The sequence below is a fragment of the Apteryx mantelli genome, chromosome 7, assembly GCF_036417845.1.
Source record: "Apteryx mantelli isolate bAptMan1 chromosome 7, bAptMan1.hap1, whole genome shotgun sequence".
NCBI classification, from domain to species: domain Eukaryota; kingdom Metazoa; phylum Chordata; class Aves; order Apterygiformes; family Apterygidae; genus Apteryx; species Apteryx mantelli.
This window is the reverse complement of record NC_089984.1, coordinates 44,256,357-44,276,475: the sequence shown is the minus strand read 5'-3', so window position 1 is coordinate 44,276,475 and position 20,119 is coordinate 44,256,357. Positions and strand designations below refer to the sequence as shown.

The window sequence follows — 20,119 nt, the reverse complement described above, 5'->3', positions numbered from 1 at the left end:
GCCTTTGAAAGAAACAGAATAAGAAAAGAAGTCGATAAAGGCAGCATCTAGGAAGCCTCAGGTTGAGCCAGCAGAAAATGGCCTTGAGGAAAACTGTAGTGTGACCTTGAGGAAAAAGATAAAAACAGAGCTTTGGGGCTGAATATAGCTGAAGGAGTCTGAATGGTGTGTAAATATTGATTTTTTTTTTTAATTGTTCAATTCCTCTTTTGTTCAAGAAAACAGGCTTCTTTTCTCCCTTGAAATAAGCAGTATTACCCCAAATTATCTGATCATAACATATGTTCATTCCAAGGGAAGTAAGTTCCTGGGCCCTGATCTTGGCTAACTACCGGGGTCATAAGATAGCAGTAATAGTAAATCAATGTGTTTCTGTGTCCAGCTCTGTTACCGGCTATTAGATACAGTGATTATTGAAATTATTCATTTAATTGTTTTCCTCTTTTCAAAACTAAACTACATGCTTGTGTTTATGAAATTTTTACAAAACAATCCTCACTGTTGCTGACAACATTATTGCCAGACCAACAAATTGGGCGTCTTAATGCAGCACACTGCCTGGCTTCAGCCCAGCGTGCATTGAATCTGCGGTTCGCGGGGTTAACCAGCACGTCGCCTAAATGGCCCTTCGAGAGGGGAGGTGGCTGTGCAAAGGATCCCTGGGCTGCTGGCATCGGTGAAGAAAGCGGTGCAAAGACGAAGAGCGCTAGCAAACCTTGGGTTTGTTCCCCCCCCCCCCCCCAGTTAGCTCCCTATCACAAGGCATTACCATTCACTGGAAGTCCCCCTGGGCAAGGTCAGAAGTATATATATTATTTTGTTGTTTTAAGTTTGCTGACAGATGGTGATTTCGCTCACCATGGTGCTTAAGGGTTGGAGACAGGAAAATTCCTCCTAATTACTGTTTAAATAATAGAAGAATTTGACCAGATATGGATTTATTCTGTTTCCTTATTAACAAACCATCATGCAGTGGTCTCTTCTGCCTGTGACCTTTCTCACCAGCAGAAACACTGCATTTCTGTATAATATTTAGTCTATATCAAATGCTGTTCTTTCTGACCCATGTTGCCTGACCTGCTTAACCTTAATTACGAAGTTCTTGGTGTTTTTTATATTCTTTTTCAATTTTTTTTGAGCTTTACCCCTGTTTCTTTCTCTAAATTCCAGTAGCAATCCTACAGGAGACATTAGCGAGTCTATAGAAATGAATTAAATGTGAGATGTTGTCAATGACTTTTATAACTATGCTGTGGTTTCCCTCCAGCATCACACATTGGATTTTCATTCCCACTAGTTAGCTTCAAATGATTTAGCTACCTACAGTTAGAGTCGGGTATTACGTACATTTCTCAAATAAGACAAGTTCTGTGGTGTAGTACTCAATATCAAACATCTCTCAGACTTTTCGGTCACCGTAATGACAGGGTAAGGTAAGTACTCCGTTAAGGGTAGACGCCTCTCTCTCCACGTCGCCAAGCCCGGGTCCCGGTGGCTGTGTCTCCGCTGCGGGGCAGGGATCCTGCAGGTTCAGGACGAGGCGCTGCAGGCTGTACCAGCCCTGCAATGGGCATGTGCTTGGTGGCTCCTTCTGATGAATTGAGTATTTCATGGCTTCATTCATCTGCTTTTCAGTTTTGCATTCCTTCCAGCGTTTCCTGGCAATTTGGGTAGGATTCTGTCACAGTTTAAAGCTTTTCGTTGATGCTTTTTTGTAATTCAGTAGTGTTAAAGTAGTTTGTTTATTTTGGAATGAGCCAGATATGTTTAGCTAAATATAGATCTTGGTTCATATGTTTTGATTACACTTCTGCTGCCTAATGTTCAGACGAACATCAGAAGAGCAGATAAGCAACCGTGTGCTCTTCAGCTGGAACAGAGACCAAGGGCAGGTGCGAGAGGACACGAGGGAGGTCTGTAAGGCCATGTCCTTCCAATAAAGGAATTATAAGATACAATGCTAGTAGATAGCATCGTAAAAACAAACAAGACATACATTATGCAAATTGCAGAACTCCTTGCCAGTCTTTTTAAATAACAAGTATGTTAATGAAGCATCTCGATTTCATTAAAATATCATAGAATTAACTTGAAATGCACCAAAACAATGAAGCTTTTGTGTTACAAAGCAAAAGTCATTTTAAGACTCCTAAACATGGAACAGCCTTAGTTTCCCGCAGAACCGTTGAGGGTTTCTCAGCGTGGGCGTATAATCTGCCAAGGTAAGCTTACAGTTATGTTTGTAGATCAGCTACAAGGTACCTTCTGTCTGCGCATCTTTGAAACTTCAGTCTGGGAAGAGAAACAAGACTCGCAGTATCGTCCAACTTCTGTTCACACATCTCCGCATCAGAGTTCCCAGTGAAAATTTTTTTCTCTCCTTCCATCTTTTAGCTATGTTTTCTAGTAAAAAATGACCAAGAGAGTTTACTACTTTTCAGTTTTCATCTGTTTTGTTACTACCTGGACAGATGGGAACAATAGTGGGCAATCTATGATATTTCCTCTGCCATGAGCTTCTCCAGAATCCCCATCCCTTGCTGACCTTAGAGGTCCTTGGACACTGAAGGAGGAAGAGAGCTTTTTGGCAGGGGTACGTGTAGCAGAGTGTGACCATATCCTGCCTGCGAGTGGTTAAGATAAATCGTGGCTGAGAGCTGGTTACTTTGCTGTCCTGCTCTGGGGTTCTGCCTGTGCAAAGGCCAGATGCTTTTGCCAGTTCAGGCTGCAGTGGAAAGGAGAGCTGGAGTCACAGTAAGCAGGGGTCCGTCATGGAGGGGTTTGATGCAGAAGACAAGTGGGTAGAAGGTTATTAAACCATCAGAGAATCGTTTGCATTTCATACCTTATTTGAAGAAACTGAGCTGAATGCAAAGTGAATGAGCAGCAAAATTCATTCCGACCCTCTTTCCCCTCCTCCTTTCGTTTGCTTAATTGTTTTTACTTACGAGCTGTAACTACAGTTTCTCATGTACAAGCCATTAAGTTCCTCAGCAAGCACATGCTCACGGCTGTCTGCTTCAGCCGCTGCCACCGTGAGCCTTCAGCTGCAAAAGACTTCACTCTTAAACCTTGCCACTGGAGAGCTTATTCTTCCTTTATTTGTAACTCTGTGATTTTTCCTGATGAAAACCGAATACCTCTCTCTGGACCTCGTCTTTGCCGTCGCAGCCCTGTTGCAGGACTCTCCCGGGACTCCCCGCCGCTGGCCTCCCTGCCCTTGGCTGGGGGTGACTCTTCCATGCAGTGGAAGCGGGTCAGACTTGCGTGTATCCGTGACACCCGTTGTGCTTTAGAGTCCCACCTTGGGGCGCATGAGCCTTTTTAAGTGTCTTACTGTCTTGCTGTCTGCTCAAGCCAAATAGCTCTTGTGGTTGAGGTGCTTTCGGAGATTTCTGTTTCAAACAGAAAATACTCCATGCTATGTCCTGTGTCAGGTTTTGGCACAATTTAAGATTCCATATGACATGTCTTCATTTTGTGAAGAAAAGCCGTTGTGTTTGGACAGACTGCGTTGGCACACAGCGGCAATGCCGCAACGATGCAGAAGCTGCGAGCGGAGGCAGAGAAGCTGCCGGCCGCCAGCGCAAAGCCGAGCCCAGCGTGAGCCCTCAACAGCGCCGACGGCCAGACGGGCTGGGTGAGCAGCACCAGCAAGCAAAGACCGATGCGCCGACTGTGGTGATCATGTCTTTCAAAAACAACAAAAAAGAAAATTTCTGCTGAAATTAGCGGAGTACGGTAGAGTAGAAGGGCTTGCTGTGATTGCTATAGACTTTAAATATACTGGAAGATTTGTGAAGAAGCATGGTTCTGTTTTTCAGTAAGTTATAACACAATCACCCCTATTAAATTGGTCATGTGAAGGGCAGCGGTGGTAGATTCATGTCATCTTCAAAACAGCGGCCGCGTGCCCCTCTCTCCGGTTCCCATTTCCCAGTAATGGCACGGTGTGCCGGCGGAAAGTGGGAGGTGGGTACCACGCACGGGCCCTTCCAGCAGCGGGGTGCGGTGACATTCCCGGTGTGCCCAAGAGTTCAAGGTGGGCTGCAAAACATGCTGAGAGCCAGGATGAATATTTTAGATACTTTATCTGTTCTCGGCTCTTTTTGCTCGTGCGGCAATGCTGGAGTGACTACCTGGTAGATAGGCCGGCGAGTGAGGAGTCCTCCTGTCCCAGCAGCTGCGTGCGGGTAAAAAGTATTCCAAAATTTTTCAGAAATATCTCACATCTTTCTCCTCATTTTTGTTTCTACACACAACTAAATTCTGTTTTTTCGTATGGTTATAACTTGCCCACTAAGACCTTTATCCTTCCTTTTCAAATACAGGTAGTCAATAAATAGTGACATATTCACAGTTAATAAAACAACTTCACATCTTCCTGATGCTTGACATTTTCTTTTATTATTTCCCCTGTGTTTTGTCTTATGTTAATATCATTCAGTGTGAAGAGATTTTCATCCATTAAAAAGGATAAGAAATAGGAGAGGGAAGTCAAAATGAGTCACGAGGATTTTTGGCGACTTGAATTGTAAATAAGCTGCAATAATTGTCATTTCATTTTGCGATGGCTTCTGTGGGCTCTCCAAGAGTGGGGGATCCTGAAGGGCCAGGATAGACACGGCCCTACCGCGGCTGCCAGCAGCGAGGAGGCAGGCGGCGTTTCTCCGGGCAGGATTGCTTTACGGCGCGCGCCTATGGTGGTGCCTACAGTAAGTGCCTCCTAGGCTTATTTTTGTCTTCAGCTACAGTATACAATTTTTATACCTCCAAACCTTTGTTTACAGACTCTCGGGTGAAGAGTCGTGCTCCCGGGGCAGCGTCTGTCTGCCTGCTCGTCTTCGTCGTGTTGATCGGTGCATTCTCAGCGCGGGTCGTGTCCGTCACGCGTCCGCGCCAGCCACCTGCGGGCTGACCTTCATTTAATGCTGACCTCAGGAGGGCACCTGGGAAACCTCCAAGAGCGCAAACCAAATCGAGCAGCAGCAGCCCGTCGTCGTCCTCTTCCAGCAGAGGGGCATGTGCAGGCGCTTCGGAAACAACACAGCCTCAGACGCCCGTGGTAGTAGTTGGCCACGAAGTTCTATCAGATGGCTACAACTATGATTCAGTTAAAAATCAAAACGCAAAATGGAAATCTAACCAAGAGCACAAAGCACGATGCTTGTCTTGTGTGTGCTCAGGAGCGAAAGGATACCGTGCAAAGAGGTGCACAGCAAAATTATGAACTCATTACGCAAGAAAAAATGAGGAGACACAACGTAAGTTTGTTATGCTGCATTACATGTGAAGGCTTTGTAAGCTGCTATTCTTGATTGCTTTCACTCATAAAAATACAGAATTATTGTCCTATTTTTAAATAAGAGATCGATGAATATTTTTACCTGGTAATTTTTAAGGGTACACATTTATACTGGATTGAATTCGAACTGTTCTTCATGTGGGTTTCTGTGCTGGCAAGAATATGCATTCTTTTTTGATTCTGAGATACCAGGTGTCGCCTGCGAGACTTTTGCGTGCTTTCTCAGGGGACTGCTGCTATAATACTGTCTTTAAGTTTTGTCTTTAGTCTTTGTCTTAGTATTGTCTTTAAGAGAGAGGCCGGTGACTTGCTACTTCTGCCAGTGAGGCATGATTCATGGAAGTATCTATAACAGAAGAACAAAATCAGGTGTTCCCATCTCTTAATAACGACCAAAACCAAAGACAGTCGCAAGGACCATCTATCACAAGACCAGAATCTTGGACGATAACTCAGGAAAGAGCCTGGCAGCATCATATATAAGACCCTTTTGGAGATGTGTTTTCTCTTACTGTTTTGGTGACAATCTAAAAATCCCGTTTGTATGCCAGGCTTTCCCTCAGGATTTCTCAAGTGTGTTTTGAATAAGTAAGATTGCTAGAAATGGATCCCCAAAACAATGGTTTTTCTCAAGCATTTCTGTTCAATTCTGCTGAGAAGTCAGCTGTGGGAAGCTGTGACTCTTACTCACTCGCCATGGCTCCTCCTTTCTCCAGGCAGTTCCTTCTTACTTTGAATAATTAGGTTGTATTTCCCTTATTGGATATGATTTATTGAGGGGACGTTTGCTCTCATCTCATCCTAGTGAAAATAGGAATCCTCAATTTTCTTTGTTTTGTCTTAATGGTAGGCCAGAATGCAAATGTAGGTAGACGATTATTACTGAAAGATATTAGGATGAATAATTCTTTTTTTGTATTTTTTGGCTAGAAAGCATTCTAGCCAAAGGGGAGGAACCTTAATTAGGTAAAATATGGCCTAATAGAGCTTATGTGGGCATTTGGTGTACCTAGACAGCATCCAGTGTTGGTGGTAAAGAGCGCCAGCTCGTGCTCTGTGGCAGCATCTTGCTTCTTGCACAAAGGTTTCTGTGATCTCTCTTGGATTGCACAGTTGCAATGGAAATTATTTGGTCTTGAAATCAATTAGACAACTTAAAATTTCTAAAGTTTGGTAGATACCTTGATCGTTTTCTTTAATTATAGTTTTAATGAAAGTATCCGCCTGTTTCATGCACTCGTAAGAGTATGGAGATGGAGGTCTTAAGTTGCTTGTCCTGGGGAAAAAATAATCTTCACACCTAAATTATTCCTGAAAGCTATTACCCAGTCAGACAGGCTAAACCGATGAAGGCCTGGAATAGCACAAGCAGTATGTCATCTTTATTTGCTTTTAATTACCTGACTCAAAAGCCTAGTCTTATTCTTGTGACAGTGTAATTGGAAATGCAGAACTATGATTCTTTGCTTGGCAGATAAAAAAAGTTTGCCGTTTTCATACCGAGAATCGCCCGCCCTGGTCGAATGCTTGCATCTTTGATTTCTGTATTCATTTAGTCTTCAGGAAGAATCCTGTCATTCCAGTTCATAACAGCCAGTGAGAGAGAACTCTTTAGCTAAAAATGTCACCTTTTCGCTCTTATGAAACGTTGAAAGCTGCTTCCAAGGTGTTTTGTACATAGGCGAGCACATAAATAATTACGTTTGTGTGTTCCATAGCAGCCAGCAAAGCTTTACTCGCCCGCTACCTCAGTTTATAAAGCTTAGGATCAGTGAAAGTAATTGCATCAGAAACAGCCAGGGAACTTCACAAACGCTGCAAACACATAAATAAAAGTACCAATTAGGCGCTACCACTCCGCGGCACTCTGTCTTCCTGTCACAGGCGGGGTGAAAGGGCCCCTAATTGCTTCGGAGGCGCAGAATAATAATATCCCTTTCCTGCCCTCCGCACCTTTTCTTCAGAAAAACACAAGTAATTCTCTGAAAGACAGTTCCTATTTCATATTTTCTCACCAAACAAGCATTCCGACAATGTAGTTGAACTTTAGGAATTCTTGCAAATACAGTCTTAATTTGTTCTCATGTAGACTGAGAGCTTTATTATAGGGTTTATTATTAGAATATATAGAATAATTTTATGCACAGTGCATATACTGTCACCTAGGAAAGATTTTTCTTTTAGAATTGATTCCATTCATAAAGCACTTTTACAAATTAATAAAAACAAGTTCTGACATATATTCAGCTAAACTAAATATAAATGACAAACTATGTTGTTCAATAATGCATTAACATCTTTTGTCCCATGGAATAAATCGTAGCTTAGCAAGAGACAAAATGAATTTTAAAAAGACAAGCTTTGGTTTTAAGAGCGTGACTCAATGCCCGTGAAGCTCAACCAGAAGACTTTGCTTAACTTCACTGAGTTCAAGATTAGGCCCGTGCTACGCATATTTTCAGTATAAATACATTAAAATAAACTATGTGGCCCCTATCCTTTTTGGGAGCACTGCTATTCTGGGCTTCTTAAATCACAGCGAGGAAAATAAGACTTAAACCCCTGCCAAACTCCTAATGTAAACAAAAAAATGCTTAAGTTACTATTCAAGTTCCATGGTTTAACTGGAGAACGTATGAATTGAAACTAAAAGCAACAGCACCAAACCTCTAATGCCGTAGCTGGTTGTGATACGGGCTGGTTCTCAAGTCTTGCTGTTCTGCTGTCGGCAATCTGGCTTCTATTAGCATGGATTTGTTAACATCCATGCTCTGTATAACAGAGTGATGATAAATGATAGGTCTGTTAAGGCATAGATTAAGCATTATAAAAAATAGGTTCGCCCAGAAAATCTATCCTTTAAACTAGAGCATGAACTTTAATAATTTGTCTGCTCCCTCTCCTAAGGTCTATTTTGGCCACAAGCAAGCAGACGAGGGAGCTAGCAAAAGTGATCCGTCTTTACGATACAGGGTGAAAAATAGAGCCTTGTAGTGCTGTTACTTAGAAATAACAAAGGTGGAAAAGTTAGTCATCTGTTCTGGAAAAATCTTGAGAAATAAAAGATGGAAAGGGGTTTCTTTTACCAAATGATGGTGTTCCAGTTTACTCCAGCCTCTGCTTTTCTTATTTATAACCCTGTATTGACCTTTGGAGTGGAAGTTTGTGAGTAACAGATAAAACATGAGTTCTGGTTATACTGTGTCTATGGATGATTTAGGGAACACTAGATTTGTAATTTATGATTAGATTAGATTTAGGAAGTTTAAAGAAGTGAAACCTGTGAAGTTAAAAGAATGGGATTTATTTAATTAAAGATGGCTTTTTTTTATTTTCCTGTTAGTATCTAATTTGCTTTGGACTCCTGGTGCACCTCTGGGGACAGTGTTTTCTGCTAAAGGCAAGGTACTGTCGGTCAGTTAGGTGATGAGGAAGCTCCCACCCTGTTCTTCAGACATTTAAGCAACAGCATAAAGGTGACAGTTAGAAATCCCGGGTAGCCGCGTTGTCCCCTGTTATCCTTCTCAATCCAAGCAGCGAGGCCGTCAGGCTTTGCCTTTCCGCACTGCTCTTGCACGTGGCAATGTTTTGAACCATCCTTTTGCAAAACGCTTGAGCCTACGCCGAGCTCCCAGCTTCGGCGGCGTGGCACGGCACGGGGAGGTGCTGCAGGTACAGCCCACGTCACAGCTGCCCTCGCGGGAGAAGGGCCGGATTTCCTGCGGAATTACTGAGCAGGGATGGAAAGATTCATCGGCTCGCTCTCTTTTCTCCACAGCAGGTATCCCGTCAACGTCACTGCCAGCTTTACGCATAAATTGGGGGACGGAAGCAGCTTATTGTTTAGGGGTGAACTACTTTTCCTCATTAGTTTCCGTAGGCTAATATTTTATTCTGTTAGCTCCATCCTTGCTGTTGTACGTGGATTCTTCCAGTGAGAAGCTCCAGAAGCCCCTTTTCTGCAGGCTCTTCCGTCTTTCTTCTGCAACTCGTTCTGTGTCTTTTCCTCTTCTTTCTCTGTGTCTCCTTCCTCGAGAAGATGACTGGGTTATGTGAAGTGAGAGCTTCTCTCCTCCCCACTTGGCTCATCGTCCTCTGATTTGGAGCAGAGAAGAGATAACGCGTGACCCTGGGGCTCACGGTGACCTTCCCCTGACGGTCCCAGGGCGGTGGGGCAGGAGCCCGCCTCTGCGGGGCCCTGCTGCAGCGTCTTGCGCCCTGCCTGCCCCAGGCGGGTCTGGGACACGTCTGCGGCGCGGGAGCTGCGCGCCTGCCGTGGTCCTGCCGCTCTCTTCGTTGCGGCACGCCGGTGCTCCCGCCGTCGCGCGCCTTGGCGCGGCTGGAGGATCAGCGGGCGGCTGAGCGGGGCGCCCAGGACCACGACGGGAGGCCACAGCCCATAGACGGCAAGCGGCTCAGACACCACCGCTCCCCAACTCATTATTTTCTGCTAATAGAAGAATCCAGGCATATTTTTCTCCCGTTTCAACACCTCGGTGGCGCACTAGCTGGTTCGAAATAAGAGGCAGAGCAATGTGAGTACTTCCGTAGGGCTTTCAGACCAAACCTGCACCGTAGTAACGTCCGCATCCCCGCAGCCTTGTCAGCTCTAAATTCCAGCAATCAGGAGATGCAAATCAATGTGCGTTCATCAAGCATGCAAATCGGGGCGGTGTATCACTTGCATAGGATCTTCAGCTTTCTGAACCATCAGCTCATCTAATATTGTCCTTGTTTGTCCTTGTGATGTCTTTGTTGTTGTTAAATTGAGGTGTAGGTTGCTTGTACTTTTAGGTGACAGTAGAATGCATCTGCACTGAAGTAACCATAAAGATGGAGTGACGTTCTCGAAACACGTGACTTACTAGCCAGTCTTCCTGGGTTTTAACAATAATCGGTAACTTCATAGAAAATAACAGTTTTATCCTCACCCTTCTCAGTATTGTTTTACAGTAAAATTTGCCTGAACTTAATCGTAAAATGCACATAGTATGTGTGCATGTATGTAGGTTCTTTATGGTTCTTGTTTAGGTATTATCCCCGCCCAGGTTATTTTCGGTTCATATTGAGAGCTTATGTTGGATTATGACATCAAACCAAATCCTTAGAGTTTATTTGGCATTTGTATTCCAAATCAATCTATCGCAAAGATTGCTTTTTTATGAACACGAAGTACTAAAAAACACAAATATTTATTCCTTAAAGGTTATGATTGCCTTAAATCATTCAAGCTTATTTGGTGAGCAGAAGATATAATTAAATGAAGCAGTTGAACTTGGTCTGCATGTATGAAATAAATAAAATATGTATGTGCTTGACTGAAATAAGGTGGAAGCTGTGAGCTAACTGCTTCCATCGCATTGAAAACTGCACTATGAATTCTTTTTGTTCCTGAATGTGAAAGTAAATCCAGCTGAAAAAGCAGTTACAAATTATACAATGGAAAGTCTTGTTTCAACATGCAACATACATTATGTTAACAAAATGAGCAGAGGTAATCTCAAATGGCATATGTCTAACTATTAGGAGATAATTAAGCACGTGTTATGAAGTGATTCCAATTTTAGGTGCACAGACTTAAGGCTGCGTGCTGAAATTCGTTTGTCTACCTGAATGTGTGCTTGCATTTAATAGGTGTCCCTGAACACCCCAGAAGTTGTGTGTGAATCTTCATATAGCTGAACACCTAGTCCATTTGTACGTTACACGCTCCATGGTCAGAATAACGATAGCTCAGTGTCCTGTAAGCAGGAAATAAAATACGGACCATGGGATTTGTGGTGTTTGTTTTACTTGTATGATTTTCTCATCTGCATTCTAAATCAGTTTTCAGTAAACTGCAGTTTTCTTCTCTCAATTCTTGTGTGAGTCACGAAACCAAGCTATGACTGGGGATCGGGTTTTGGGTCAAGTTACTGCTTGTTAAAGAGTTTATCCAAAAGGTAGAGGACTCTCTGAGACAAACCTACCCCATCAGGCAAGCTCCTCAGCAGCCGGAGGCACATCTGGACTAAATCAAGGGGCAGGCAAAACCACAGTGGCAAGTTCAAATCTGTAGGCATGAACCTTTTCCCCTTCCCTTACAAATTTAAAGGTGGAAAAGGACAAGCATGAGATGCCCAGTCACGCTTATCTCCAATATTTCTGGATTTGTTGTTATCTTTAAAGATGGCCATTCTGGATAAATAGCCGCATTCCTTTTTCCAAGTCTTCTCTGTCATAGATAGCAAAACATTTGGTGTGCACATACCCTGCCAAAATCAGCAGAGGCTCGAAGACTAGAGACCATTTTAACCTGTCTGTGGTAACCCTGAAAGTGATAGAATGAAGGCATCCTTTTTGTTCTCATTAAAATGAATATGAAAAGCTGAAGAACACCAAATACCCCTTGTTCTGTAAAATGTTATCAAAGGAATTAATTGTGTAGTAATGTACATCTAAGATGCATATATAAATCCTATTTTAAGAAATGGTCTCCACCTATATGGGAAACAAAACTTTACTGTACTCATATGTGTATATCACTGGCTATCTTCATAAAAATGGGGTGGGGGGGCATGTTTTGAATGCTCTGTTGCATGTAGATTGCTCCATATAATTAGAGGCACCTTAGACTCAAATGTCAGAAGCTACGTGAAAATCGGTGGTTCCTCAGAGCTTCTTTAGCTCCAAAGAGCCCGTCAGAGTTAATAGTTTTGCCAGGGGATTTGACAGAAGCAGAAGAAAAAAGAACCACTGCTGCCCGAGGTCCGAACATCAGCTCAAGCTAGAAAATGGTTCACTGTCTTGTTAGAGATGGCCAAGTTAGAAGTGCCTCCAGTTACGGTATTATACTGTAGATAGCACAACAAACGGCACAGTGTCCTAGTCCTTGTCTGTAAATGCTTTATTTACAGTCCTTCCTTCAAAGTAAATGTGGATTAAATTTATCATAGTACATTGCAAGGTAAATCCTTACTCAAGCTACTGATAATGTCTTGCAGGAATTTCTCTTTTCTGATTCAATTGCTAGCAGTAAGGAGAAATAATAAAATGTTTCCTTTTCTGGTGTTTGTTCCTGCAGCTGCTTGCAATTAAGCTTCTCAGTATCTCCCTCAGGTAGCCCTGGGTGACTTTGCAAGGATGATTGTCAGCAGGCTGCTCCTCTGTCCTGGGCAGGAAAGCGTTCGGGAAAAGGCAAGGCGTTGCTTCGTCACGGTGTTCAGTGGGTCACAGAGGTCCTTGTTCTCCTCCTCCTTCCTTTGCCCTCTGCTCCGTTGGTGCTAACGGCCTAGGACCTCGCTTCGTTATCTGTTTTGCTTTCTCCCGTTCTGCTGCAGGTGCTTGGAGGGCCTTTGGTTGCAAAAGTGCTCGCTTCTCTTTCTCGTGGTCCCTCCAGGCACGTTCCTGTTCGGGTTTCTGTGAGAAATGAACAGCTATCACCTGCAGATCGCCTAAGAGCTAATGGGAATATCTAATTGTATTTATTTATCGTTTAAAACATCGTACGTTGTTTTGGGACTGTTGATCTCTGCCCTGGCAAGCGTGTGCATCCGTACCTGTGATACCGGTTACTTTCCCAGCTCCTGGTTATTTCCCTTGGTCCACGTGTTAGTGAGTCCTGTTCTAGACGTAGAAGGAACCCGCTCAGATTGGCACAGTGGCAGCAGTGCCCTTTGTATATAGCCACATGCGTATATATGTATATATGTATAGATACATATGCATAGACTCACAGCATAAGGGTGATTGCATAGGAAGGTCTGTACATCATGTATACAGTTTTCCGTATGTCTGGAGATGTTTAGTCTTTTTATTTGTCTGTCTTGTACAAATCTCTGCTGTGCCTGGAAGCTTAAAATAGTTTCCGCACTGTCTTCTCGTTTCCTGCTTTCTGCCGCTCACAGCAGCGGGGCTGTCACAACAACGCGCTTCCGAGGAGCCGTTCCTCCGGGAGGGCCGTGTCCCGTGAGCTCTGCGCGCAGGCGTTCAGGCTGCGGGGGCTGGACCACACCAGTAGATGAAGGGTGACGTTTGGGAAGAAGCCCCTTAAATATATTAAACATGCTCCTTACGTTCGTTTGATTTTCAAGCGTCTTAAGAGGAGGGCAGCAAAACAACGCTCTAAAGACGTGATGTGTTGTTATGCAACAGCTGCGAGGCCCGTCGTTTCTTGCTGTGTGCATGCGTGTTCCTGGGCGATAAATCGGCGTATGAACACGTGCGTGTGTGCATATAGCGAGTGCCGTTTGCTTGTGGAATACTCGTCTTAAGGCGGCATTTCAGTTCTCTGAAGGCCTGGTCCTGCATCACTGAAGCCAGAAGTTCAGGGATTGACCTGAATAATGCTGTCAAATCTTGAAGAGAAATAATACTATATTTTTATGGCATTCTGAATAGTGAGGATTTATTAGATCCTCTCAGGAGAAGAAGTGAATAGCAAGTAGCAGGTTAATGAATGGGTCCCCCCAGCTTATTGGCAATAATAATCCTTTTCACCTTTTTCATATTGAAAAATTGCAAAATATTTAAAAAAAAAAATGCAGATGACAGGGAGCCGTTTCTGTGCAGGCTGGGCTCCCTGGTCAGCGCGCAGCGACGCCCGAGCCGAGCTCAAGGCCGTGCCGCTGTTGCCCCAAGAGCGGCAGGTCGGCGGTACTGCCCTGCCGCAGCCTGGCCTCGGGCCACCTCCCGCGCCTGCGTCCCCCACGTCGCCCGTCACTGCGCGCCCGGCACTTCGTCCCGGGGGAAGGAGGAATATATGAATTGTCCCCGGCGAGATTTGAGCCTCCTGTTAAAATAACTCCATGACGTATTTCCAAACCTACTTAGTAAGATACCAGTAGCTTGGAGAACTGTATCAAAGGAAGTCACCTGCTCTTAGAACAAAATGCCTGTTGAATCCGTAGGATTTTTAAGGATTGTTATTCAAACTATTCCATTCAGCACATTTGTACACTCATTTGGTTTTTACTTGCTGGACTGAGATCATGGTTTTCTGAGGTCATGGTTTCTGAAGCACAAAAAAAAAAAAGAATTTAGAATTAATAAGTCATCCTTTACCTACTAATGTCTGTAAGATACCCTGGCTAATGGCAAGCTGATATCATGAAAATGCATTATTTAACATCCAGTGAACTTAGAATCCTGATCCCAACTCCTAAAGCTTCAAATACCTCCTACTTTTTTTGAAGGTACCTATTATTTTTGGCAAAGCTTTACTTTCCCCGGGTGGTTCCTTAGTCATTTTAACCCTTTATAGGAATATGACTTTCTGATTCTATAAAACCTTATTACTTTAACAAGATTTATTATGTTTTCATTTCTGGGGGTCTCTCACTGGTATAAACTGGGTTTTCTGTAGCCCAGGTTTCTACTTTCTTGTTCATTTGAACAATTACAACAATTACCAATTATTCAGATATATCTTTTCTTAGAGAGATTGCAGCCTCCACTGCTCTCTCCTGGCTGTTGGGGTGGGAGACAAGGGAGTGCAAGGGAGGAGAATCACAGAAGGGCTGAGGTTGGCAGGGACCTCTGGAGATCATCTAGTCCAACCCCCTGCTCAAGCAGGGTCACCTAGAGCACGTTGCCCAGGATCACGTCCAGGCAGGTTTTGAATATCTCCGGAGAAGGAGACTCCACAACCTCTCTGGGCAGCCTGTTCCAGGGCTCTGTCACCCTCACAGTGAAGAGGTTTTTCCTTATATCAGAAATCACTAGAATTTCAAAATGAATATTTTGTTTTACTCATCAGTAATTCAAATTATGTTCAGCAGAATATATATCTGCCTAACAGCAAAATATGCACAACATTAGCATTACTAGCTAATATTGTGACTCATCGTTGACTACTCATCGTTGTTGTTGTTACTAAAATAGCCCCTTCTGAACGCGGCGTGCCTTTTCAAGAGCCTGTGACCAGGGTGCCTCTGGCAGCTTCGCTTACAGAAGGTGCTGGGTACCTCTGGTCCCAGCTGAGAAGTCTCCATGTTAGCTCCATATTTGCTGATTTACCTCTCAAACCAGCGAGGAAATGCCCTCTTCTGCTCTCCTCACACCAGCTGATACCCAAGACTATAGTTCTGAGGAAGAAAAACTCTATCAAAGTATCCTTTTCTTAGGATAAAACTTTATAGTTGCATTCCAAAAAATGATCAGTATTCTCTATATTAGTGAGAGTTATGTTTATTAATCTGCTTTGACGCTTGGAAACTGAGAAGTGAAAATCAACGAATAAGTTTGTAGAATATAAGTGAGTTGTTGTAATAAAGAGTGAAGGCTCCAGAAATGATCCATATTACTCATAACGTGGAGAAGTTTGGATGACAGCTGTGTGATAGCATAAGAGTATTTAGTGAAACAAAAGTGTAGTAAGTTCTTCAGATGTTGAGTCGTGCTTAGGAGAAAAGACACTATTCTCAGAGTCTGTCTTAAAGTAGGGATAGGTTCCTACAGTCAGTTCAGTCTTGAGAAGGTGGCTTATAAATAGTGTGTGTAGGCTGCTAATGGGACACCTAAATTTACGTCCGAAATGAGATGATGTGAAACGTGTCCTTTCATTTCTGAAAGAAGGTTTAGTATCTAAACTCACAGATAATGGGAAACTAATGCTCTACTTTTGACCTCAGATTTGTCAATAGCCACAAATTCTCGAGGATTAAGTAGCCTAGTTTCATTAGCATAGTTTTGGCAACAGACCTGGATGACTAATTTATCATAAATAATGTGTTTGATCAATTTAGCAGTTTTCTCTTTTGTGACTTGTCTGTGAACAGACTGTGATTTGCTTGGATAAAGCTCTTGTTTTAAATTATTTGCAAAATATTTTCTGTGAGTGAGATGGGACGCAAATAGTTTGCGTTGAGTAATTTATAGTAGAAATTAGAGGTGCCTTATTTAGTGTTTAATGAGAAAACTGATCTTATTGTAAGTATGTTCTCAATCTGTTAATACCTCCTTGTAAATTCTTGTTCTGGGAGACTACGTATTAATTAATTTAAATTTCCAGCTATGATTATTTGCTGAGATTCAATGCCTCTGTGGCTATCTTGGCCAGACAAGACCAGCAATTCAAATAAAACAAACGCAAAGCCTGTTGCTTTAAACGTGCATAGATATTTAGAGAGAAATGTTTTAATTTGCCCCAGTATGTTTAGCAGCAGGAAAAAAAAAAAGGTACTATGAAATCAGGCTGGAAAAAAAGGTGAGTTTTTTCAAGGCAATTTTGTTTAGTGGGGGAACAAACCGATTTCCTTGTGCTCCGACTGCAGGTTCTGCCTCTAGAATGGATGCTCACATGAATCCTTTGATGCCAGCTCAAGTCACCAGGGTAACTGCTGTATCTGCACCAGCTGTGACTTTCATGGCAACCAATTTGATGGATCAGACGTTAACAGGTGTGTTTATGTTTCAATGTACTGATTATATTACTGAAGCATATGTTACATATTTGTCTACTTCCAACCAAATCGTTGTTTTCCATACTACGTAGTAATGGGGGACCCTTAAAAATCAGCTCCGATTTTATGGATTTTGCTTTAGCCGATTAGGAGCGCGTTCAGAAGGTTTCGGATCCTGTTTACTCTGTCTGGCAACTGGCAGTCGCGTTGCATTTGATAATACAAAAGGCAAGTTTCTGAAATGTCCCTCGGCTTTTCATTTCCCACGCCAGCGGTATTCACGAGCATTACAGTGATAATGTGGTTATCTCTTGGCTAGTTGCTCCATGAAGCCTCGTTGGCTTAAGTCTCAGAGGATGCTTTATGCTGTACTGTGTGATAAAACTGTTTTATTCACTATCATCTAAATGTATGTGTGTTGTAGTGAAAGGAGGGGAAATGCTATTCCCAAAGGCTGGAAAAAGTCTTATGGCTTCATTTAGATTCACATTTGCACATTGCAAACCACAATTTGAAAGAGACCAGTTTTTGATGGAAAATTGCGAACGTCTTTCCTAATTTTATGAAATTCTTCCTACAATACCGTCATTGTTGTGAAGACAGGAACGCTGTTAATAGAGGTGGAATATTACTTCTGGACTAAACAAATTGCTTCCTCTCGCTCACTTGAATGCACGCAGCAGTACAGCGAGAGGTAACAGCAAGCCCTGTCTGGCTATATTTATTATCACGTGGGTGGGAACACACACTGAAAGACATATTTAATAAAAAATTCTGGGGTTTATCAAGAATTAATAGGTTTCAGTACTGGTGTAGTTTATCTGATCTCTTGTACCTAGGGAATATCAGCACAGTCGTGGAGATGTTGGAGGGCTGCATGTTAGAAATGGATGTACTAGTATTGTATTTGATCATATACTCATTTTTTTGTATAAAAACTATTACTTATTCAGCTGAGTGTTTACTCTGTGTGTACATCAAGCTCTACCCACAGCTAAAATAAAAGTTTCATAAAATCTTTTGTGGTTAGCTGTTTTGTGAGACCAATCCATACATGGAGCTGTAGGCTCCTTTTGAGGTAGGTTTAATTGATAGTTATACCTACCTTGAATCAGATCTTCTGATTGAATTTTACCGAGTATTCCATTTCTGTCTGGAAATTGCTGAAAATTTTGTAACACAGACACCTTAAAATTGAAGGAAAGTTTATATGCATTTCTTTGAACTTACTTAAATTTAAAGTTTCTCTTTCAGCTTGGTTTGGTTTGGTTTTGGTAAACACCTACTGTCCTTCACCATCCACTATAGTTACCCTGCTTAAAGACCTGCACGTTTCTCCTTAGCATCACTAAGAATACTGTTAACTTGCTTTCTTGTTGAAAGTGGGTCTGATGGAGGAAATATTACTGCTGTTTAAAAAATGCATTGACAGAAAGATGAAGACTTGTGCAAGAGCCATACTGATATGCAGTTGGTTGCTAACTGAAAACTGAAATCATGACTTCTAATATATTTCATATAAAATATATGCCGTAATCATCTTATTGATAGAGGTGAAAATACAAATCCTCCTGATTTTATTCATCATGCTGAATGATGCTTTAATTGTATAAAGCCTTTTGATAACTATTAAAAGGCCAGCATGAAATTTGGTCAATAGTTTTCCTAAAGCAAATGACTGCTAGGCTTACTGAGATGCCATGGTTTTGGAAGAGTGATCATTATATTTTCACATCTATACAAGTAATGTAAATAAGATGATCATTATATTTTTGTTCCTAGCTTTTTCTTGAAAATACAAAGCACATATGTCTCTGCCTGTTTGTCTTGTTTGATTTGCTGCCAACTTCATCTAACAGAAAAATGGCAATTTCACTGAAGCATAGTATGGATTTTTCTTTAATGTTTTTCAGGAGATGACACTGTTTTCTATAGGTTGCTACAAGGTGTCATTTTCTCCATTGGAAAAACAATCAAAGTAAGAATCATAATTAAGGACAAATAACAGTAATACAGGTGTTTCCATGCGTCGGTCGCAAAGTGCTTCAGAAAAGCAAACACGCACTTTAAAAAGTTGCTACGAAACACCGAGTGCTTGACAAAGGCGCACGAGTCGCCTCGGCCACCCGGGCGGGCGGCTGCAGAGCCGGAGAGCCGGGGCCGGGGCCGCTTCGCGCTTGCTGTTCCCGAGGACCTCCCGTCCTAACTGGGGCGAGCACCAAGCTGAACGAGGAAGGGAATGCAATTTAAAATGGGGAGAAAGAAGTCCTTTCTTACACAGTGTCCATCGCTGTGGGCCAATAGTTTGGGGTTTAAAAAATGAAATCAATGAACGTTTCAGCTTTTGCAGCCGCACGCTGGAGTGTCAAAACGTCACGGGGATTAGCAGCTCCCAGGCCTGGCAGATAATTTGTGAGCATTCAAAGTGGAAGATGCATTATACTGTCGTCTCAGCATTGTTTCTTCGCAGAAGAAATCGTTGCACAACCGAGCTAATGCATTGAATGCTGGTGGCAGAAAACCACCAAGCTGGGCCTGTCGCAGTTGTCACAACTGTGTTCTGCTCCTGATAGCACACAAAAATCCTTCTTTCTTACTGGAGACAAAATTAATAAAATTTTCTTTATTTCGAGGACAAAAGCAGTAAATTTTGCAATCGTCCTGGGTTCTGGTAAGGATTTATTTTTGAACTGAAAACTGAGAAAGTCCAGTCTCAGCTAGTTCTCTTTTTTTTTTCCCTAAAGGTACAAGAGAAGCGGAGTTGTTAACCGCTACTCTCACAAAGCTTTGCATAATTTTATACATATTCAGAGCTGAGACCATTAAGTGCCTTGAAGATCAGGGCCAAGATCTTGAACTTGCTATTTAATAAGAATCCCAAGTAGAGAGCAGAGGAAAGAGCGTCAAAGAATTAGCAAAACTGGAGACTCAGACTGTAGTTGAGTCTGAACCAGCCTTGTGGAAGAAGCTGCAAAATAGGACAGTGACTTAAAGCAAGTGAAAAACAATAAAAAAAACCCAAGCAGAAATACGCTGCAAATACGTGGACCTACGCAGCTGCCCAGCGTGCAGGGAGGGGAGAGGGCTGAGCAGAGAGGTGCGTCCGTCTGTGCGGCTGGTCGGCTGCTCACCCCTCCGCTTGCCTGAGGAAATACCCACGGTGGTTTTGTCACTTTTTGCCTCTACAACAAAGAAACTGTATTTTCAGTGCAGGGGCAAATAGCATCTCTTGGACAACGTTGGCCGTATACTGGAAAAGCAGAACAACGAAGTAGGTTTTCCTTTAAGTTTGCACTGGGAATGTAGCATGTGCTGTGACACGCTAGAAGCAGAATTCCCCTGTGTTGCTCTGCCGTGCCCGCTACAATCCCCAGGAGAATAAGGAGGGGAATGGGAAGAGACGGTCGTGGAAGAACAAAACTGCTCAGGGAGA

At 42.7% G+C, this 20,119-nt stretch overlaps 1 protein-coding gene across 1 annotated transcript in view; it reads left to right on the top strand.

Annotated features, from left to right (window-relative positions):
* TCERG1L (transcription elongation regulator 1 like) overlaps positions 1 to 20,119 on the top strand; it is a 116,873-nt gene that overhangs the window by 58,812 nt on the left and 37,942 nt on the right. The window contains exon 5 of the mRNA XM_067299573.1: positions 16,558 to 16,683. Within this exon, the coding sequence (XP_067155674.1) occupies positions 16,558 to 16,683 (126 nt within the window). The remainder of the gene's footprint in view (positions 1 to 16,557; positions 16,684 to 20,119) is intronic.